Source organism: Mesocricetus auratus, unplaced genomic scaffold (assembly GCF_017639785.1).
Source record: "Mesocricetus auratus isolate SY011 unplaced genomic scaffold, BCM_Maur_2.0 Super-Scaffold_100003, whole genome shotgun sequence".
NCBI classification, from domain to species: Eukaryota; Metazoa; Chordata; class Mammalia; order Rodentia; family Cricetidae; genus Mesocricetus; species Mesocricetus auratus.
Genome location: NW_024429188.1, coordinates 21,573,938 through 21,598,009, shown reverse-complemented (window position 1 = coordinate 21,598,009; position 24,072 = coordinate 21,573,938). Strand labels below are relative to the sequence as shown.

Sequence of the window (24,072 nt, the reverse complement as noted above, 5' to 3'; positions counted from 1 at the left end):
CAGTTAGGCCAGAGCAGTGCCAGTTTATTTTTATCATGATTTTTAATCGGACTCCCTGTACTCTGAATAGTTCCTTCTTTATGATCAGGGTTTCAGGGAATTACTGAAAACTATGCAAATTTTGTATTGTGTCTGGTGAAAATGTTTATAGATTTCTTTATATCTAGAATGAATCTTTGAACCAGCACTTAGGAGGCAGAGACAAGCGGATCTCTGTGAGTTCAAGGCCTGCCTGGTCTACAGAGCGAGTTCCAGGACAACCTCCAAAGCAATACAGAGAAACCCTGTTTCGAAAAACCAAAAAAAGAATAAGAACCATGATCATCTCTTATTAGTAATTTTAATTTTATATGATATCTGAAGATAAAAGTACCCAAGACAAAACCTGAGAAACTGTTTTTTTTTTTGTTGTTTTTGTTTTTGTTTTTGTTTTTTCGAGACAGGGTTTCTCTGTGGCTTTGGAGGCTGTCCTGGAACTCGCTCTGTAGACCAGGCTGGCCTCGAACTCACAGAGATCCACCTGCCTCTGCCTCCCGAGTGCTGGGATTAAAGGCGTGCGCCACCAACGCCCGGCTGAGCAACTGTTTTTGTGGTAGTTTGAATTTTAAACCTCTAGCTATGAATGAACAAACATTATATCCAAATTCTGCCTTTTCACTTTTTCTGATAGTAATCTATCCTTTGCCACTTCGAGTAATTCAAGTAATGCCTAAAGCTTCCAACTGACTTTGAATCTGCATAGTAGTTTATGAGTAGCTCATGTTTAGTTTGTGAAAGAGTAGCAAATTGTTATTACTACATAAAACTGGATACAACTGCTTTAAAGAGACATGAGTGCCCATAAGGCTTTCTATCAGGTACAATGATGAACCATACAAATGCATGTAACATGCTGGTTGCTGTACATTGTTCTTATTGAAATCTAAAGAGAATAGAAATTTCAGACTGCTAACATGCAACAAGAAAAAAAAAGAATGGTATACTTGATAGGCAGTTTAGGCATGTGTCTTGCTCCCATAAACACATCAAACATGTGCTGAGGGCCCATTTTACAAAGATTGCTGTCACTGTGAGGCCAGCCTGAACTACATGGTAACTTAGAAGCTGATCTGGGCTACAAAATGAGAATCTGTCTTTCAAACATTTGACAACTAAAACTGATAAAATAAAATTGAACCACAAAATTTGTTTCAGACTACTCTTTGAATAAATCGAAAGCCAAGTGTGGTGGCACATGCCTATCATCCCAGCACTAGGGAGCGGAGGCAGGAGATCAGAGGGATTTCATCCTCAGCTAAACAGTGAGTTTGAAGCCAGTCTGGAATCCATGAGACACTGTCTCATAAAACAAAGCCCAAATTGCTTTCACAAATATAGTACTTAGGGCTGGAAAGATGGCTTAGAGGTTAAGAGCACATGCTGCTCTTGCAGAAGACCTGGGTTTGTTTCCCAGCATCCACATTGTGGCTCACAGTAGTGTGTAACTCCAGTTCCAGAGGATCCAACATCCACTTCTGATCTCTGAGGGCTCCTGGACACACATGGTACACACGTATAAAATAAAATCATTTAAAAACTGGTAACACACACCAAAAAAAGCCGGGCGGTGGTGGCACACGCCTTTAATCCCAGCACTCAGGAGGCAGAGGCAGGCGGATCTCTGTGAGTTCGAGGCCAGGCTGGTCCGACAGCCTCCAAAACAATACAGAGAAACCCTGTCTCGTAAAATCAAAAAAAAAAACCTGGTAACACTGCCCGGCGTTGGTGGCACACGCCTTTAATCACAGCACTCGGGAGGCAGAGGCAGGCGGATCTCTGAGTTTGAGACCAGCCTGGTCTGCAGCGTGAGTTCCTTGACAGTCTCCAAAACAATACAGAGAAACCCTGTCTCGAAAACCAAAACAAAAAATGGTAGTAGCACTGCTTTTCCAGCAGACCCAAGTTTGAGATCTAGAACCCATGTTCACAATCATCTGTACCTCCAATTCTGGAAACACCAACACCCTTTCTGACCTCAGTGGTCACCAGACATGCATATGGTACACAGATAGATATATACATGTAGGCAAAACACCTATACACATAAAATTTAAAAAATATGTGTGTTTAGTACTTGAACATACTAAAACATTCAGAAAAAAATTTAAGCAACTGGCATAAAAGAGTTAAATGTAGTCAACTAATATTCTAGGGGTGGTTTTATGCAGAGTTCTACTTAGCTTCAGAAATAAGCTTGTTTACTTAATTTTTGTAAGCAGCTTACAGCTAATGTGATAGTCCATTAAAATACTTAACTAAAAAAAGTAAAGTCAGCCAGATAGTCATGGCACATGCCTCTAATCCCAGCACTTAGGAGGCAGAGTCAGTTGGATCTCTTGAGTTGGAGGCCAGCCTGGTCTACAGGGGTAGTTTCAGGACAGCTAGGGCTACACAGAGAAACCATGTCTTGAAAAAAAAAGTAAATTCCATTCAATATGCAGGTGCTAGTGGTGGTATTTCAGACACATCTGTCTCTTAGTTTTCTGTATTGATAGGTGATTAGAAGTTGAATTTTTCAAATGTTTGAGAAATTCAAGGATGAAAAAATGATGTGGAAACTTTGTTCTTTATAACTTTTCTTGAGGCTTTTGAGTTTTAATAAGTCCCAAATTTACTACAAACTTACCTTGAAGTCACCTAGTAGGAATGTGTCACATGCTAAGCCTTACATAGCCATCTATGTGGAGACTAGCTTTCTAATGAAACAATCTAATTGGTAAATGACTTGTGCATACGGTGTTTACTTGTGATGATACCTAAGGTCTATAACTTAACATTTAAGGTTCATGTTCATAAAATTTTATATTAAATATCTGCATTTTAGATTATTGATAAAAGCAAGAGAGACCCAACAGAAGAGATTGAAATTCTTCTTCGTTATGGACAGCATCCAAACATCATTACTCTAAAGGATGTAAGTAGATTCTTTAACAAAGATCACTTGAAGCAGTTGTCAAACTCGTATTTGGGATATTTTTCAAATATTATGTGCTAGAGAAAGACTACTTCAGAATAGTCAGCTTAGAAAGTAAATTTGAATGGATGAAAGTGGAAATTACTATCTTGAGCAAAGTATCCCAGACTTTGAATGACGAATACTGCATAGTCCTTCTCATATGATGATCCTAGATTGTGTGTGTGTGTGTGTGTGTGTGTGTGTGTGTGTGTGTGTGTGTGTGTGTACAAGTGGGGTATATAGGTCATGAAATTAGAAAGATGACCTTGAGAGGTGACAAAGATACCTTAAGGATATTTGGGATGGGGATATGACATGTGGTAGGAAGGAGGGGGCCAGCAGGACAGAGACAGGGAATTTGAAGAGAATATACTGGAGAAAGAGGCTTGATTTAAAAACAACAGTATTTATGGAAATCCCATAATGAAACCCATTCCTTTATATATTAACTTAAAATAAATATAAAAAATAGATTTGACAAAAATATTAGAGAGACAACTCAGTGGCTAAGAGCACTTGTTGCTTTCCCACAGGACCTAAGTCTGATTCCCAACACCCACATCAGGTGGCTTACAACCAACCACCCATTCATGATTCCAGCTCCATGGGATATGATGATTCTGGCCTCCACACATTCATATGTGTACACACACATGTACACATATAATTAAAAATAAAAGTAAATCTTAAAAATTAATAATAAAACTTTAAAAATATGTAATTAATTTTCTGCTTTTCCTTTAAAAACTATTTTAAAATTACTGCTTGTAGTATGTGATTTTGAAAATATAAATGTTAGTATTAAAAATTGATTAGTCTTTCTGAAGGATCCTTAAACTATCCTCCCATCTGCCTTCCTCTGTAGCAGTTTACACACCCTGTGTTCTGACCATGCTTTATTTGGGATGTAGACACTTTAAAATACGCGTACCTCATTTTCTCCAAGTGCTCTTTGAATGTGTAAATCCCTAAGTGGGAATATCATTTCCCATTTTTACCTGGTTGACTAGCACAACTAAGACTCTGCTCCAGGCTGCTTCCTTTCAGGAAGTCTTTCCAGTCCATTACCACCCCCAGGACAATTGAGGTATCTTTTACCTGGAATGTCCTGATACCTCTATCTCCTGTGCTTTTTATTATAACTGAGTTTTGACAAAAATATCCCTGTCTCGAGTAAGTAAGTAGTCAGGTCTCTCGCTTGCTGGTGCTCACATAGGCTCAAAGGCTATCTCTCTAGATATTGTCAAACCCTTATTTTCTCAGAATAATTTCTCTTAGATAAATAATGTTGACTAAGTCTCGTTAAATGTGAAACTATTCACTGTAAATGACTCTTTAACACAATCTCCAGCACTTGGGAGGCAAAGGCAGGCAGATCTCTGTGAATTCAAGGCCAGCCTGATCAACAGAACGAGTTCCAGGACAGGCTCCAAAACAATACAGAGAAACTCTGTCTCGGAAAAAAAAACCCACAATCTCCAGAAATCCTGTATTGGTTTTTCACAAGTAAATTTTTCTTGAATATGCAATTTTTGGATCTTTTAATATAATCACTTAATCTTTAGTATGTTTAAGTAGTAATTTAGAGACATTCATAAAGCTTCAAATAATTTTTTATGTTTTTATTTTAAATTTTATAGGTGTATGATGATGGAAAATATGTGTATGTGGTAACAGAACTTATGAAAGGAGGTGAATTGCTGGATAAAATTCTTAGACAGAAGTTTTTCTCAGAGCGAGAGGCCAGTGCTGTCCTGTTTACTATAACCAAAACTGTTGAGTATCTTCATGCACAAGGGGTAAGTCTTTTGAACATAATTTATGCACACACATACTTATATAAGCACATCCTTTTTAATACTCAAACTAAAATTAAAAATATAAAAGTAATAGAAAACTTTAATGAGCTTCATTGTCCTGCTTTTCCTTTATACAAACCTTGTTCATTGAGCCTGAAGTACATTGAAATTTTAGCATACTTATATTGAGCTGTTATGCTCTTTGCCCTTAAAAGATAACAAGTTAGATCTTTAGCTTTCTGATTGTGAGATAGTGAATTTGCCTAATCCTGTACCCTGAAGTTGGTAGAGGACAATATTTGCTAAACAACTGATAGCTTTACAGTTATCCAAGTTTTCTGTGTTCTTTTCCCCGTCCTTTATCAGTTAATTACGAAAATAACATTAATGTTCTAGATGTTATGAACTAAAACTAAGGTGATTAGCATGTGGACTTTGAATTTGGTGGTTGAAAAATGAATCAAATCTAAACTTTTTAAAAAGAGAATGATTTTGTGTATGTGACGTCTTTATTTGTACATCAAATAAATGACATTTTATTTGGGTTTGGTTTGAATTTTTTTTGGTTTTTCGAGACAGGGTTTCTCTGTGTAGCTTTGGAGCCTATCCTGGCACTTGCTCTGTAGACCAGGCTGGCCTTGAACTCACAGAGACCCATTTGCCTCTGCCTCCCGAGTGCTGTGATTAAAGGCATGCACCACCACCGCCCAGCTGGATTTGAATTGTATACAGTGTTCTGTCTGCATGTATGCCTGCACACCAGAAGAGGGCACCAGATCTTATTTCAGATGGTTGTGAGCCACCATATTGTTGCTGGGAATGGAATTCAGGACCTCTGGAAGAGCAGCCAGTGCTCTTAACCTCTGAGCCATCTCTACAGCCTTGTTTTTACTCTTTTTTTTTTTTTTTTGGTTTTTTTTTTTTTTGGTTTTTACGAGACAGGGTTTCTCTGTGGCTTTGGAGGCTGTCCTGGAACTCGCTCGGTAGACCAGGCTGATCTCGAACTCACAGTGATCCGCCTGCTTCTGCCTCCCGAGTGCTGGGATTAAAGGCATGCGCCACCACCGCCTGGCTTTGTTTTTACTCTTAACATGCTAGTTTGTGTACTTATTGTTTCCCTATCTTTTTTTTTTTTTTTTTGGTTTTTCGAGATAGTCTATTCCTATCTTGAAATATGCTATTCCCTCACTTCAGAATAGCTTCATCTCACCGTTTTCATGACTTGTTTAAAGTGTCTACTTTAGGTCTTAGGTCAGATATTATTTCATCTCAAAACTGTCCCATTCTTTAAAAAGACTTACCTGAACCTGTCTGTTATATTCCTTTCCACTATGTTGTAAGTGCCTAGCATGAAAAGGTCAGGATCTTGTGGGTCTTATTTACAGTGTCTGCTGCGTGGCACATGGTAGAAACTGGATAACTGTTATAAAATGAATGAATTATCTGGAGATAGGTGTATTTGCTATTTGTATTTCTCCTTAACCCAGTTGGACAAAGAGGAAATAGGTAAGTAATATTGTCTCTTCCTCCTCCTTATGCCCAGGTCAGTCAGTGTTAGGAAGCTACACTTATATTAATAGCATTTTATAATGTTGGGATACTGCATCCATCAGCCTGTTAGGTGTATTGTTTGCCAGTATGAGAATAAAAAAATTTTCATTGGGAAAATGTATTGTGTTAACATAAATCTCTGATTTGTATTTCAACTAGGTGGTTCACAGAGACTTGAAACCTAGCAACATTCTTTATGTGGATGAATCTGGTAATCCAGAATCTATTCGAATTTGTGATTTTGGCTTTGCAAAACAGCTGAGAGCAGAAAATGGTCTTCTCATGACTCCTTGTTATACTGCAAATTTTGTTGCACCAGAGGTAATTGTGAGAAAGTGTGCTTGCTGTGTTTGGGTATATTTAAGAACTCATTTTCTATCTTTAAGAACTCATTTTCTATCTTTAATATAGAATAGTTAATTATTGTTTACTTGAAGAATCACTGAACTGATCATTGAAATAAAATGCCAATTTCCTTGTCTAATGCTTCAATGGCATCAGATTGCCTGCAGGAGAAAAATGTAAACTCCCTAGTAAGATATTACAAAAGCTCTTCAGTTTCCCTGGTGTGTTAAAAGAAGCTTTTTCCTTGCTAGCCGCTTTGGGATATCCCCTGCCAGTCGCCTGGGCTCTGCCACCTTTTAGTCCCCAAATAACACCCAAGACGCTGTATTAATTAGCAAGCTGTTGGCCTTGCTTGTCTCTTACTGGCTAGCTCTGCTTTAAGTAAATACCCCATAATTGTTAATCTAAGTATGTCTCTTACCGGAGAATAGTTCTGGGCTCCTACCCCCATGGCGGTTACATGTTGACTCTCTGTGTTTCTCCTTCCCAGAATCCTCCTCGACTCCTAGTCCCTCCTATCTAGGTTTCCTATTGGCTCAACAGTACTTTATTGACAAATGCACAGGACTTCCCCCATCACTGGTGTCCTCTTCCTGAAGCTCTAGCCACTTTGTACTATTTTGCCTATCATTAACACTGTTCTGTCCTCCCGTTTTGTTCTGAGACAGGGTCTCAATTCTGAACCCGGCCTGGTCTTGAACTTGCAGTGATCCACCTCAGCCTCCCAAGTTCTGAGATTACAGATGTGAGCCACCACACACAGCTTTGTCCTTTGCTTCTACTTTTGACTGCCCTCTGCCTCCTCTCTTTGCCTACAGACATATTACTTGTAGGTTCAATACAAACTAGCTAACTCTCTCCCCATATCAAGAATTAACTTGAGCTCAAATTATACCTCAGTAATGGAGTGCTTTCCTAACTATAGGAAGTCCTAGATTTGATCCCCAACTCCACAAAATGAGTAAATCATGTATTCATCTCAGTATCACAGTCTTTATTAACCTGATTTTGTTATAATATTTATGTTGAATTGTTAACTATATGTTGATTTCCTTTGCTAGAATCTTTTTTAAAGAAAGTAATCTTTTCCAAAATTTGTCATAATTCATGCCTGATAATAATCAGTGATGATGATTAAATGAGTGAATCAAATAATATACAAATTAGTGGTTTTAGCACTGTATTATTAGTATGAGGTTACATGTGTTCTTAAAAGTGTTATTTGCCAGGTATGAGAGGCATGCCTGTAATCCTAGTACTAAGGAAGCTCAGTATAGAATCAAGAGTGCACAACCTGCCCTGACAACATAGGAAGTTTGAGGCTCACCTGGACTATCAAGTGAAACTCTGTCTCAAAAAGTATTGTTTATAGTAATTTCTATAGCCCCATTCAAAATAGAAATTCATTAAGAAACTTGTTGGGTGTAGTTACACAGACACCTTTAATCGCAGCACTAAGGCAGAGACAGGTGGATCTCTCAGAGTTCTAGACCAGCCTGGTCTACATAGTGAATTCCAGGCCAGCCAGAACCATATAGTGAGATTATGTCTCAAGAAAAAATGTGTAAGGATTGGGGATTTAGCTCAATGGTTGAGTGCTTACCTAGCAAGCACAAGGCCCCGGGTTCAGTCCTCATATCTGAAGAAAAAAAATGAAGAAGAAATATGTAAACAAAAATTACCTTTGATTTGTCCTGTATCCTTCTGTACCCACAGCAGTACATAATAAATGTTCAATACCAGTGTTAAATTAATATTTATTAATATTATTAATTATTAATAATATATTAATATTTATGATCTATATTTATAAATTATATACAGTTATACATTGTGGATTTATATGTGCATTTATGAAGGTATATATGAATTTAATATAATATACATAAATGTATATAACCAGAATGTTCTAATATTTGATTACTATATGATTTGTTAATCATGTTTTGTTAAAGTTCTTATGTGTATTGACTTGGAAAATTCAATATCCAAATATATGTAAAAAACTGAAGAAGTTGCAAAGATGACTCCAGTTAAGAGCAGTTGCTGCTCTTGCAAAGAATCAGCTAAAAATAATTTATAACTCTAGTTCCATGAGATCAGACCCATCTCATGGCCTTTGTGGTACACATAATGATGGAGTCAACAAGATTACACAATAGATTACATGTGATATTTAGAAGGCCAACCCACCAGACATACACATATCTGTTGGAGGACAAAACTCACAAGGCATGGCCTGTGAGGAAATTGTCTTTTGAATAGCTGGCTGCCTTTAACTGCAACTCTCTTGTGTGGTAACAGCGTCCCCCTCTAATACAACTTTGGAACTTGTCCCACAACCCACAACCTTAGCAGTCTATTCCTCATTTGTTGGAAACAATTATTCCTGTGTAGTGATAAATGGATGACTTCTCCCAACACTGATTCTGGTGAAGAAATAAGTCACAGTCAGACTTCTGTTCCACATTAAGATAAGAAACTTAGAGGCCTGTTCTCTGTAATTATCTCACTGACAGGACAATTTGGCCAGGTGAGGTGTCTCTGTAGATAGAACTAGTGGGACCTTCACAGATACTACTTAAGGACAGAATTGCAGTGCATCTGGATTTGTTAAATCAGAGCCCCTCAGAGATTAAGAGAACAGAGTTGTTCTGAACTCAACCTGCCTGCCTTTATAGAAACTGCAGCACTTCCCTGTTTGACCCCAAAGGCTAGTATCACTTTGTGTACACTTTATACAAAGTTCATTGATACAATATTTTAAGCTTAGGAGACTAACTTTATGTTTAAGCCCTGAAATTTTTATAATTAACAGAAAGAGGTTGTTAACCAATTAACCATCTCCAGAGGGAGATAGCTTTCTCGCATGGGAAGTGAACATGCAGATGGCCAGAGTGGCTGGGAGGTGTCAGGTTCCAACCTTGTACAAAATAGTTACAGGTCCCCTCTTTGTTCTAGTCACATAGGGCAGAAAATATATTTTCATATTTGAAAGAATTTTTATTGCCAGTTAACATTTGGTGAATATGCCTATTCAAATCAGCACTGTATGTTTCTCCCTTCCCTTACACGGGTTGCCATGGTTACGCACTGACATGGCTTCTGAAGCACAGCTACATTCTATGCACTGAGAAGACAAGGGCATTTTGCTTTTTCACGTTTTACTGGTCACAAACTTTTAGCTTATGAATTTAGTTACACTTAAGAAATGTAGAATAGGCCGGGCGTTGGTGGCACACGCCTTTAATCCCAGCACTCGGGAGGCAGTGGCAGGTGGATCTGTGAGTTCGAGGCCAGCTTGGTCTACAAAGCAAAGTTCCAGAACAGCCTCTAAAACAATACAGAGAAACTCTGTCTTGAAAAACCAAAAACAATGTAGAATAGTACAGGAATTCTTTGATTCCTCCTTACATTTTTTCCTTTGGTTTAGTTTTTCCCTGTTTGTGACCCCTTCCCCTTTAAGAGATAGCCAAAACTTTTTACATCCACAGCTGCTGTAAGCCATAAAAAAGCTGGTGAGTTATTGCTGTGTGTGTCTCTTATCTATTCAAAAGGAATGCTTTGTGATTCTGAAAAATAGTCTTGTAACCTTTCTATTGCCAAAGATTTGCTGTTGTATGTGTATATAAACTGCAGAGATTTGAAACTAGAGGCAGAATAATAAAGAGCTTGACCTGAACAGATTGTGTGTGAAGTTATTATAGAAATCTTTCAATCCTTGCTCTGGAGAAGCCTTCCCTGAGTTACCCTTGATAGTTGCTTGGGAGCAAGACTTGCAGACCATTAAACCATACAGACAAGCTGGCATATACACAAATATATAAATAATATTTTAAAAAAGATATTAGTGTAGATCTTTTTTTTGGTTCATAAGCGTGATGATTGGGAATTCACTCCACTGCATGATGTGTGCTGCCCATTAAACCTTGTTACAAGGTGGGCACATTATCCATTAAAAAAAAGATTAGTGTGGTAATCATTGCTTTTTACTTTTTCTAGGTTTTGAAACGACAAGGTTATGATGCTGCCTGTGATATATGGAGTCTTGGTGTCCTCCTTTATACAATGCTTACTGGGTAAGCGAGTACCATAATATTCATAAATATTCATCAATATTTTATTTAAATGGGGTAGGCTTCTTAAATCCCTGTATTGTAATATCTTTCCATGTTTCCCATGCTATCATTATATCATATTTATAGCTGTATCCTTTGTTAATTAGCTTTCCTTTTTCATTTTGATTTTGAGACAGGGTCTCACTGTGTTGTCCTGGTTGGCCTCAGACTCACAGAGATCTGCTTGTTTCTGCCTCTCCAGTGCTGGAATTAAATGGGTACCACCACACTTGGCTATAGCTGTGTTTTAATATCTTATGATCTTGAATTTATTTTCCATACTTTTATTCTAATTATGTGATAATTGTGCTGTTTTGATACATTATTCTAGACTGTCATAATTTTAAATACATATATTGCATATTAAGTCTGTCTTAGTTAGGGTTTTATTGCTATGAAAAGATACCATGACCATGATAACTCTTACAATGGAAAACATTTAATTGGGAGTGGCTTACAGTTCAGAGGTTTAGTTCATTATTACTGTTGTAAGGATTCAGGCATTATGCTGGCCTGCCCCTGTCACCTGTCAGTACCCTGGTTAGCCCAGGTGCAAAGGACCCCTTTAAAAGAAAGACCTCCGCCCACTTAGTCTCTCTTTCCACTCTCTTTCCTGCTCCTCTCTTTTCCACTCGTCGCTTTTCCCTCTCTCTTTCCCGCTGCCTTTCCTGCTGTTCCCCTGGGGCAGACAGAACTTTTCCTGTCTCCCTCTTCTCTTCTGTCTTCTCTCTGTCTCTGTGCCTCTTTATTTCTTTTCTCTTCCCTTCTTCCCCCTTCCCATCCTAATAAAACTTCTCACTAAGCTTTGTCTGCCTGGCATATTTATCCCTCTGCCTAGGTCATCCTCGAATGCCGTGGAATCTGCCAGGGTTCACCACACTTTATCATAGCAATCATGGTGGCATGCAGGCAAACATGGTACTGGAGAAGGCAGATGAGAGTTCTACATCTTGATTCATAGGTAGCAGGAAGAGAATGAGACCTTGAGCTTGAGCTTCTGAAACCTAAAAGCCTTCGCTCAGTGACACACCTCCTCCAATAAGGCCACACCTACTCCACCACACCTCCCAATAGTGCCAGTCCCTATGAGCATGTCAAGCCATTTTCATTCAAACTACCACAAAGTCTAATATAACCTATTATTTGACCTATGGAGCTTCATGTTACTGTCTTTATTTACTTGGATAGACTCCAATAAAGTATTACATTAGCTGAACTACTCAGAATATTTTTAGAAACTATAAGTAAATGTAAACATTACTAACTACAAGAGAAATTTTATTTATTGACATTTTAACTTTATTATAATCTAGTTACACTCCATTTGCAAATGGTCCTGATGATACCCCAGAAGAAATACTGGCTCGGATAGGTAGCGGGAAATTCTCACTCAGTGGTGGTTACTGGAATTCCGTTTCAGATACAGCAAAGGTACGTATAACTTCTGTTGTGGGATATTTGATCACGCTGTGAAACTCCAAGATTGAATAAATGAAATTAATCTTGGATCAGGGGGTGGAGCCACTGACTAGTTGACAGGAATCATAGAGAGATGGAGGAGCCAGGAATACAGATAGAGAGATGCACAGGAAGGAGTAGGGAGGGACTTAGAAATTTGTGGGGTTTTTTGGTTTGAGACAAGTAAAGAGAAACTTCTCTTGCTGTGTCTCCAGCCAAAAAAGGAAGATCAGTTGGTTGCTTTTTTGACTTCTCTGATATAGCAGGTTTTCACTGCAACATCTGACTCCCGAGTTTTTATTGGTAAATAGAACAATAGAGACTTAGTTAAAACCTACATTTGGTGGCCAAGGTTGAGCCAGTGCCAGCAAACCTGAAATCCCACTAGGCTGCAGTCTGAGCAGCAGGGGGCCCTGGGGTACAGAGTATAGTTAAAGTATGTGTAGATTCAGGTTCTGCCACTAAGCTGACAGAAACCAACAGACTAACAATTTCATGGTTGTTTACTTTTGTTTTGTTTCCAGGGGCTAGGAATTGAGCTCAGGACATCATATATGCTAAGCACACATTCTACCACTGAAATATTATACCCTCAGCCATATTATAGACTTTTTATCAGGGGAATAGAGTCTTTGATGTGTCTGCATGTTTGTCAATGAGCAGACAGATGTGTGTGCAAAAGGATGTGGAATACAAAGGAAAATTCTGGGTGTCTTTTCCATAGTGGCCATGCAACTTGAGGGGTATTGCTTACTTGCTTACTTTGAGATGGGTTCTCTTAGTGGTCTAGGGCTCACCAATTAGGCTTTACTGAACCCCAGAGATCTACCTGTCTCTGCCTCCCCAGCTCTAAGACAGTGCATGCAGCAGTGTTTGCTACAGGCCACAGGTTTATACAGTGAGATCTCAGTTGACAAAATCATGAGTCTGACCCACCAGGATCATCACACATGCCATTGGAGGAAACCCAATTTATAGAACTGTGGGGATACCTACCTTTTGAATAGTTGCTGTCATTTCTGGAAAACCCTTGTGAAGCCATAGTGCCCCCTTTTCAATAGTGGGATTCGTCCCAAAAAAAACCCCGAAGTGTATTAATCAATTATTGGGCATAAATCTCTCTTGTACTGGTAAACTGAATGACCTTACCCCACACTGGGGAGCCCTGGTGTGAAAGTATTTACTCAGTCTAAGATACTTCTTAGTCAGATCTACAAAACTTAGAAGCTAGCTCCCTACAATTATCTTTTATGGCAGTATATCCAACAAGTAGAGGAGACTAGCAAACAGACTACAATTGGAGCCTCAAAGACAGGCACTGAGTAGGAGACACAGCATGCCTGCCCTCACTGATAAGCAGGACTGGGCAGCCCTGATTCTGTAACAGCCGACTCAGGAGAGTATAGACTACTGGCCCCTGCTCTACCCTAACAAGCTATTAATATTTTGTATTTACCATTGCCCCAGTTTCAGTGATACAAGATCTTAATCTAGGAAATTAACTGTTTGTGTCTTTACCCCTAGAGATATAGGAAAAAGCTTTGGATCACTTAACCAGCCCCAGAGAAAGGAATTCCCTCTTATTGGGGCATCAGCAGTATGAACGCCTGCCCATTTAGCCCAGGGATGAAAGTGGTAGCTTCCATACATTACATAGCCTTTCCCTTTGATTTAGTGCTGGGAGATTTCTCCAACATTTGACAAAAATACAAATGTAGCTTTTTCTTTGGGTACTGGGGGATCAAACTCAGGTCCTCATGCTTGCACAATGTTCTAGTTGTTTTCTATTGCTATTATATACAGTATGACCAAATCAACTTGGAGAGGAAAGAGTTTATTTGACTTAACACTTTCTGATCAGAGTCCATCATTGAGGGAAGTCATGGAAGGAAGTTGAGTCAAAAACTGAGGCAGAGGCCATAGAGGAATGGTACTTACTAGCTTGCTCTCCATGGCTTGCTCAGCCTGCTTTCTTATATAACTCAGGACCACTTGCCCATGGATGGCACTGCCAACCATTAATCAATGGAGATATGGATCAATGATCGAGAGTACTTTGTTGCTCTTTAGAAGACCTGGGTTCAGTTCCCAGCACCCACATGATGGTGCACACCTTTAATCCCAGCACTCGGGAGGCAGAGGCTGGCAGATCTCTGTGAGTTTGAGACCAGCCTGGTCTACAAGAGCTAGTTCCAGGACAAGCTCCAAAGCCACAGAGAAACCCTGTCTCAAAAAAGCCAAAAGAAAAAAAGAATCATCTATAACTCCAGTTATAGGAGATCCAATGCTTTCCCCTGACCTCTGGAGGCCCTAGGTATGCATGTGATGTACATACATACATACATGAAGGCAAAACACCCATACACACAAAGTAAATCTAAAAAACTATTTTTAAAAAATGTTCCATAGACAGTCCTATAGGCCAGTCTAATGGAGGCAAATCCTTGCTTAAAGTTCCCTCTTATGGCTAGGCAGTGATGGTGCATTCCTTTAATCCCAGCACTCAAGAGGGAGAGGCAGGCAGATCTCTGTGAATTCAAGGCCAGCCTGGTCTACAGAGAGAGTTTCAGGACAGCCAGGGCTGTTACACAGAGAAACCCTGTCTCAAAAAAACAGAAAAAAAGTCCCCTCTTCCCTTAGTTTGTGTCAAGCACTGTACTGACCGACTTATCTCCCTAGGTCCTACTAAAAACTTTTGAGAAAAAAATTGTCACAATCCATGATTAGAAGAAACACTAAACCGGGCATTGGTGGCGCACGCCTTTAATCTCACTTGGGAGGCAGACGCAGGCGGATCTCTGTGAGTTCGAGGCCAGCCTGGTCTACAAGAGCTAGTTCCAGGACAGCCTCCAAAGCCATAGAGAAACCCTGTCTCAAAAAAACAACCAAAAAAAAGAAGAAGAAACACTAACAGAACCTTTTTGTGTATTTTTTAATTAATTGATTTCTATTTAAATTTAAAATAATCTTATTTTACATACCAATCCCAGTTCCCTCTCCCTCCTGTCCTCCCATTTTCCCCACCAACCCCTCATCCCACCCCCTACCCACTCCTCGGGGAGGGTGAGACCTCCCATGGGGGATCATCAAAGTCTGTCACATCATTTGAGACAGGATCTAGATCTTCCCCTGTGGTGTATCTAGGCTGATAAGAGTATCCTTCCATAGGCAATGGGCTCCCAAAGCACAATCGTGCACCAGGGATAAATACTGATTCCACTGCCAGAAGCCCCATAGACTGCCCAGACCCCCCAACTGACACCCATTTTCAGGGGGCCTGGTTTCATCCTATGCTGGTTCCCCAGCAGTCATTCTGGGGTCTGTGAGCTCCCACTTGCTCAGGTTAGCTGGTTCTGTGGCTTTCCCCAGCATGGTCCTGACCCCTTTGCTCAGCACTCCTCCCTCTCTACAACTGGACCCCAGGAGCTCGGTTTGGTGTTCAGCCTTGAATTTCTGCTTCTGTATCAACCACTAGGTGAAGGCTCCACAATGGCATTCAAGGTAGTCATCAATCTCATCATAGGGGGAAGAGCACCCAAGATAGCCTCTGCACCATTGCTTAGACTCTCAGTTGGGGGTCATCCTTGGAGATTTCCCTAGTGCCAGATTTCTCGTTAAGCCCATAATGACTCCCTCTATTAAGGTATCTCTCTTCTTGATATCTTTCTCTGTTCTTCCCCCAACTTGACCTTCCTGATCCCTCATGTTCTCCTCCCCCTCCTCCTCTCCTTTTTCTCCTACCTCCCTCCCCCTGTGCTCCCAATTTACTCAGGAGATCTTATCCCTTTCCTTCTCCGGAGGACCATGTATATCTTTCTTAGGGTCCTCCTTGTTTCCTAGTTTCTCTGGGGTTGTAGATTGTAGGCTAGTTATTCTTTGCTCTATGTCTAATATCTACTTATGAAAGAGTACATACCATGTTTGTCTTTCTGTTTCTGGGTTACCTCACTCAGGATTGTTCTAGTTCTATCCATTTGCCTGCAGATTTCAAGATTTCGTTGTTTTTTTCTGCTAAGTAGTACTCCATTGTGTAAATGTATGACTGAAGGGATAGCTCAGCCGTTAAAGGCTAGACTCACAACCAAAAATATAAAAGTTTTTGTTTATAAAGTAGTATGTTGAAGTGAAATTACTAAATATCTTCAATTACAGAAGGACCATTTATCATATGGCTTTCCTAAAGGACATGAGATTAGCCTTATTATCTGCATACATTGTAAGTTTTTGTCTTACTTTCAAGCATGATGAATAATAATGATGGCAATCTTTATGACTTGTCTGCCTACTTTGTGCCTCACACTGCACTTGCTTGGCCTCATAAAAACTTGTAAAATAGATGGTTATATCCCCATTTCACACAGTGAAAGCAAGGAATAGAGTTTTAGTATAAACTTGTCTATAATTTTACACCAGGTACATATGAGCACTTGAAACTCTCACTGCAGAGGAATTGTTCCCTAAAGAGTTACACTATGTCCTCATTTTGATTTGTTATGAAGAACAGGGACTCAGCTCACAATTCATAATAGCCTGGTTTATAGCCTGGTTGCTGGAAATCATTCAGAAACAGTTGGCTCTAGAGATACCATTCTTAGACTAACACTACTTTCACTTACTTCAGGGAAAGTTGTTATTTTAAAAAAGGAGTAAACTTCCACATCAAATGAGAAAAACACAAAAGAGACTGAAGAAACATTGGTAACACTGTTCACTGACTTTCCTTAGAAAAACTTGAATTGAGCCAGGTGTTGGTGTAGCACACCTTTAATCCCAGCACTCGGGAGGCAGAGGCAGGTGGATCTCTGTGAGTTCAAGACCAGCCTGGTCTACAAGAGCTAGTTCCAGGACAGCCTCCAAAGCCACCGAGAAAAACTGTCTCGAAAAACCAAAACGGAAAAAAGTCATCTTTCCCAGCACTCAAGAGACTGAGACAGGAGGCTTGCCAAAAGTTTGGGACTAGACTGAGCTACATAGAGAGTACCAAACTAATTGGGGGTTCTTGGCAACTCTCCGTCTCAAAAAAAGTAACATTCAAAAGTGACATTTTTGAAGTCATCTTCAGTTCAGATCAGGTATCTGTGTTCTAGCTGTTCTTGGCACTTGCTCATACCATCAGAGACTTTACCTTGTTCTATAACTGATTCTTTGCATCTTCCTTGCTGAACTTAAAATTGTGTAAGGCCAGACCTCTCTGGATATTATAAACCTCTATAATTAGAGCAAAGCTAAGAAAAGCTAGAGTAAACTGATCCTTTGCACCATAACAAAATTGTGGTACTTGGAGAAGAGAAAAGAGAGATCAGAGTATTTTTCTCACAAACATATCCTAAAATTTGCTTTGTGACAAAAGGAAATAGAACTGCCAGGAAATAGAGCATATAAAAGCAGAAGAAGAATACTGACAATATCAAGCATCGTAGAAACAAAAGAGAAAAAAAGGAGAGTTGACCTTGTCTTATTCTTCTCCTTCACCTGATAGGACCTGGTGTCAAAGATGCTTCATGTAGATCCTCATCAGAGACTGACTGCGGCTCTTGTGCTCAGACATCCTTGGATTGTGCACTGGGACCAACTGCCACAATACCAACTAAACAGACAGGATGCACCACATCTTGTAAAGGTGAACAGCCCTATATCCAGTCATTGCTTTCTGTGTGGCCTCCGGGATGGATAAGGCCAGCTGAGCCTCCAAGAAGCCTGTCTCAATGCCCCAAGCCACTTTCCTTTTCCTTGTTTACAAGTTCTAGAATGGGATTCTTGTACATGGGTACCTAATGACTTGGGGGCATGGTGGCACAAGGCATACCAGAATATCAGTAATTAAGTTAGCTTAAGGAAAACTTTTGTATTTCTGTCATTCTGTATACATAATGGTTCAATATAAGACAGAATATGAATTTTTCTAAATGAAAGATAATGGTTTACAGCCTCTCATATTATGGGGTTATAAAGACAAATGAAATGACCCTAAGGAAAGTGAGGAGGGCTCTACTTGAGCCCCTCCTTGTCCTTTCTCATACAAAAGTTCCGCCTTTCACATTGGCCTCAGTTTTTAGTTAAATCTGAAAAATTGACCAGAGGTTATTCTCATTATGGGAATGATAAAGATCTATATTCATTTATATATGAAAATCCCTGGAAGGGGCCTTTATTTTCTATTTGTATACATGTCATTTTTCTTGTAACCTTTCTTTGCTTTTCTCAGGGTGCCATGGCAGCTACATACTCTGCTTTAAACCGCAATCAGTCACCAGTTTTGGAACCAGTAGGCCGCTCTACTCTTGCTCAGAGGAGAGGCATTAAAAAAATCACCTCAACAGCCCTGTGAAGTGACCTCAGTGAGATATTTGGTACCATTATGTAAGCTGATAGCACAAGTCCTGGCGACAGGTAGCACATACCTGAGAGACACCTGCAAGCACACAATGTCCCAGCTGGTACCCATAATGCTGCTGCTCCTGCTTTCGTCTCTTCTCGCTTTAATTGATTGTTAGCAAGTTAGATTTTCCTGGAGCTTCGAAATGAAAATGGAAACATGATGAAGATATAATCACTGAATCAACAAGAAAAATAATGAACACATGAATACCACCTAAAATACACTGAATAAAAGTACTCTACACCATATAGCATTATTTTTATAGGAAATATTTCATGTCCCCTAAATAGTCTTTATTGGTTATAGGGATGGACAGTTTATGTTAAGCACTTAGCTTAAACAATCCGTTTATATTAGCACTGTATCCCTTGTGCCATTCAACATTTTGTATGTTTTTGTAAACAGTTCATATACAGTACATTTCTGTACTGCTTTCTTTGATGTATACATGCCTTGTTTAACTTGGAATCTATTAATCAATTGACTATTAAATCTGGATAAATAGTTCATGTGGATTAGCGGTATTGTTGGGAAACGTTAAAGATGGCCAGATTGATTGAACAGCTGTTGAATGTAATTCTTTCAAATTGTACATACCTTCCCCTGTCTGTTTCACTGGTTTGTTCATTTGTTTCTTCAAGTCAGGTGCTCTGTCAGACTAACCTAAAGAGCTGTTAATGGTAGAGAAAGTTGTTGTGTGTGTGGCATGAAATCAAGAATACACCTATGAAGTTAGTCCACATACTTTGTGATTTCTTAGGGTTTCTTTTCCTTAATTAAGGAAGTAATCCTTGAACTTTTAAACTTACATAATCCTCATATGTGGTATTTGGCATATTGTTTGAAATCTTACCAACATACATCGAAGGCCTTTAAAAGAATCATAGTAAAGAAATTGGAAAAGGAAAACTTAGCAACTGGTAATTAAAGCCTTACTGGATATTTCATGTTTAAACATATATTCTATATTAAACACTAATTTGAATATAATAAAGGCCACAGGCCTCCATATGAAATTGGATTTAAACTTTCTTATTCTAGAGAATAAAATATTCTTGGCCAAACAGTATCTGTTCTAACCTGAAGTCATAACTGAGGCAGGCTCAATGACTGATCAGCACTGACTGTTTCCTGAATCCTGCTGATTATTTATGTTTCCTTTGACTTCAGTAGTAACCAGTTTTCATAATGGCCCCTGGCTGTGCAGTGTTCAGTATCTATATCTAACTTGCTAGTTTCCAGTTCCATTGACAAAAGAAACTTCTGTACCATTCATTACCCCTATCTGTATCACACTACCCAGTGTACATTAATATGTGATGCGAAAACCATGAGCAAAGAAAAAAAGGGAGTTAACTTACCTCAGCAGGAATGTGCCCTAGTAGATGGGAGTCATTTACTGAGCCATTTACATCAGAAATCTCACTTAGAGTACGAACCCAAGAGTGTGCATTTGCAGTTCATAAAAGACACTTGTCATTTTGTATCTTCTGTGCTATTAAAGAGAAAGACAAAATCTCTAATACCGCCTTTGCCCAAGCAACACAAAATGATGATTGCATAGAAACCAAATGTAAGTTTATCTTCTAAATGAAAAATATGTATTAGAGGGATGCCAGAAGTTCTATGTACCAACTACTGAAGTTCTTGTGTATGTGGATGCTAAATATTCAAAGTTGCTTTCCATTGCCTTGCAAGAAAGCCTTTCCCACTCTTCAGTATGTCAGATTCTTCAATTTATCCCATCTCTAGTTTAGTTTTTCCTCATAACACCATGCTGCCTTTCACATTATCACCAAAAGGAGTTAAAGTCAAAATCATGTATTTTTAGGGCAGTCCTCTACTATATGATGCCAAATTTATTTCCTTTAAGAATTGCCTTATTTGTCTAGTTAAGCTGCCAGTTTTATTGGAGAAAAGCAAGTTATAGATTCACAAAACTGAAGGCTTCTTACTGACAAAACAGGTTAGGAGCATAAGTCACTTCATCTGTGGCTCTAGTGTTCACACTCTCTTAGGGCAAACAGCCAACAATGTAGTTCTTGTGCTTGGTTAGCCTTTCCATTCATTTCACAAAGTCCATTTCCTACAGGCCACCATACTTAAGGGATTAATAAGGCTCCTGAAGTCTTCTGCCTTTCACCCATCACTGCCAGTCTCTGGGGCTTATCCCAGAGTTGTCAGCCCTGCTTTTATGTTTCACTGAAACAAGGAACTAAACTGACAGGACTCTTTTTACAGACATTTCTTGGTTTGTGATGCAAAATAACATCCCAAACAATAGAAATGCATTTAACATAGGCAAGCACATACTGGAAACTACAAATTCAAATACTATGTTTTGCATCTTCCCTTTCAAGTGATATTAAATTAAGGTAAGTTTTTTGTTTGTTTGTTTGTTTTGCTTTTTATGAATCATTTCAACTCCTGTTTAAAAAGGTATCTTTTAAGTGCATTAATCCCTTGAATTTAACAGATGTAATGTAAATCTGTTTTTCACAAGCAATCCCAAAATTCTAAAAATAATTTTGGCAAGACTCAAAGTCAAGATGCTGTGAAGCTGGCATATGGAAGAGGAAGTTCTGAGTGTCTGGAGAGAGGGTGTAGAGTATGTGTGGTCGTTTCCACATTTTGCATGCATTGCACTTCAAAGAACAGGTTGGGAGGATCAACCATTTTCCATCTGTTCTCTAGATGTGGCTTGTGTTGGGATCAGAAGAAATCAAGAGAAGTGGGGGTGTCCTTAAAGCTGTGCCCATACCCTCAGTCAGGGAAGGATTTGAACAGATGGGTGCAGAGGCTTCAAGAGAAGACATGTAATTGATAGGAAAAGGACCCAAGTAGACTCATCCTGGGATGATAGTTAGCCAAAGACTTTCTAGACTTTGGGACCTTAATATAGATGTTCCTATTCACTGTGGAGGCCAGTAACATATATCTCAGCATGACTTTGATAGTCTCCAGTCCCTGGCTTTTATGAATTACCTATAATATTTCAGGCTGTTTTTCTCTATTTTGTAAAATGAGTTCTTAGTGTGATGATAAGAATTTGAGACTTGTGAAATTATTCAGAGAGCTCTGGAACGTAAAGTATCAAAAAGGTCTATTTTCTGTGGCTCACAAAAGCAATGGATGCCATGGCTGATCTTGGTGCTTAAAACCAGGAGGGTCCAGTCTAACTCTGTATCTGTTCCTCCACAAGAGCCAACTGGATGTATACTTTGAGCCTTATTTAATTCACAGAGAAGTTGACTTAATTCAGTGTTTTCATTTCAATTAATGAAAGTAGTCCTCTTTTCAACCCCAGGTTGCTTACATTTTGCTGATCTCCCCAAGTGACCATTGGTGGAGACCAATTAATGAAGGAATAAATTCAGTTTCTAAAGACTGTGGTATTCTACAGAGCCACACCTAACCACTTTTTGCACTGAAGAATCTACACAGTGATAATGCCCAAATATGGATGGCCAAGAAGATTTTTTTATCTACAGTGTGCTTTGTGTGTTTTTGACACTGCTGTATTCTGTGTTGCTAAGTGGCTTGTAACTGGTTCCAAAGGGACAGTTCTCTAAAAATTCTAATAATTGAGTCAACTTAATTTTCTTAAACCTGGTGTCACTATAAATCTCACATTTACCATTTTATTCCAGTCTTTTACCTGTTCATAATGGGCATAGCAAGGGTTGGGATGAGAGCCTACTTCCTACCTCTTAAGGCACTTTCCTCATCGTTTTGCCATATAACCTTGAACTGCATGATAAGCTGTTGAAATATCATGACTTTCCCCAGAGCAACTAGCAAGGTGTATGATGTTTTGACTAGTGATTAGTGAAAAGGAAAACTTAGAGATTCAAGTACAGATGTATGAACCTTAAGAAAATGTCTTCTAGCACATACCATTTAAGTACAGTATATGGAAATGTATTTGAGAAGAGAGTCATTATAATAGTTCTCTCTAAGTAGATTAGTTCAATGTCCAATGAAAGTGAACACCTTTATTCCTATATTACTATAGTACTGAATGAACTGTATACTGAGTTTTTCAAACAAGTATTTAAAGTAGAACTTTTAAGTACAAAGCAAGGGCATGAGGATAAAGACTTGGGTTGTGTTTCTGTAAGTGTAGTTGACCTTATAAAGCTTTGTTTTTTAATTTAAAAAAGGTTTGCCATTCATTAGCATCCTTAATGATTATGAGTGATGAGTGTGTAACTCAAAATCATATACATGTATTAGTTTATCTTAACTTTTGCCCTAAATAAAAGGGAAGGTAGACACCTAAAAGATGTAATTATTTTGCATTTTTTTGGCGATGGGCGGGGATGGGATGAGTATCTACTTTAGCAGTTTTTAAAAAAGAAAAAAATCACAAATATTTTTCTACTATTATATATGATCTTACTTTATACTAGTTTATCTCTAGTAAGGCATGCCAGAAGCCCAAGCAAGGTACCATATCAAGGGTTCTTATGTGTTGTACCTTTTATTGGTGGGTAAATCGCATAGATGCTTGGCCCTGCTGCCATAGTTATGAAATGCTTGTGAGGATCAGTTTTCATTGAGTACTTTAAGTTGTTTTACTTAAGAGTCTAATCTGGGAGGTTTGCAAATCATACTATTAATGTGTAATCTAAGCTCTTTCCAATGTATCCATGAATAATCCTGGAACAATATTGCTTGTATTCCTGTCAAAGAACAGGTTTTGTAATCTTTAAAAGAAATGGAAATTTATATAATAAAGTTTCAAGTAAAGCATGTATGTCCCTTTTATCAATTATTTTATCAATTACTTATGATTAGAACTTTATAATGTAAAACTTTCTCTCAATTGGGAGCAGGGTGGTAGTGGCACACACCTTTAATCCCACTACTCGGGAGGCAGAAGCAGGTGGATCTCTGTGAGTTGAAGACCAGCCTGGTCTACAGAGTAAGTTCCAGAAAAAGCTCCCCCACAAAAAAAAAACAAAAATAAGAGAAAAAAGAAAGAAAAATAATGTTTTTCTTGGAGAAGTCCAAAACTGCCAGACTTGGCTAAAAAGCTGCCCCAAACTCCTTTCTTACTTTAGTTCTCCTTTGGATTTCCTTTGTATCCATCTTGAAACTTGTAACCTCAGAGTTGGTCACCCAAACTTCTCTCTCAGAGGCATCCTGAACTTTCTTTTTTTTATTTTTTATTTTTTGGTTTTTCGAGGCAGGGTTTCTCTGTGGCTTTGGAGGCTGTCCTGGAACTAGCGGTCTCGAACTCACAGAGATCTGCCTGCCTCTGCCTCCCGAGTGCTGGGATTAAAGGCGTGCGCCACCAACGCCCGGCTTCATCCTGAACTTTCTTACATCCTTGCTTTTTCACCGTACCCACTGAGCAAAACTCCAGTATTTGCTGTTTGTTTAATTCAGCTATACATTTCTGGATGTTGTATGAAATCATAC

At 38.9% G+C, this 24,072-nt stretch overlaps 1 protein-coding gene and 1 non-coding gene across 10 annotated transcripts in view; both read left to right on the top strand.

Moving 5' to 3' along the window:
• The window catches only part of Rps6ka3 (ribosomal protein S6 kinase A3), a 105,901-nt gene extending 82,501 nt beyond the window's left edge, over positions 1–23,400 (top strand). For all 9 annotated transcript variants that reach the window (XM_040744146.1, XM_005074243.4, XM_013116432.2 and 6 more), the window contains 7 exons: positions 2,864–2,953; positions 4,636–4,794; positions 6,505–6,666; positions 10,693–10,769; positions 12,122–12,239; positions 17,746–17,886; positions 18,472–23,400. In XM_040744146.1, coding sequence (XP_040600080.1) covers positions 2,864–2,953; positions 4,636–4,794; positions 6,505–6,666; positions 10,693–10,769; positions 12,122–12,239; positions 17,746–17,886; positions 18,472–18,594 — 870 coding nt within the window. In that variant the 3' untranslated portion in view covers positions 18,595–23,400. The remainder of the gene's footprint in view (positions 1–2,863; positions 2,954–4,635; positions 4,795–6,504; positions 6,667–10,692; positions 10,770–12,121; positions 12,240–17,745; positions 17,887–18,471) is intronic.
• Positions 10,547–10,652, top strand: LOC121140113. The gene has a single exon (XR_005876944.1). It is a non-coding gene; the product is annotated as a small nucleolar RNA U13 (small nucleolar RNA).
• Positions 23,401–24,072: the final 672 nt, after the last annotated feature.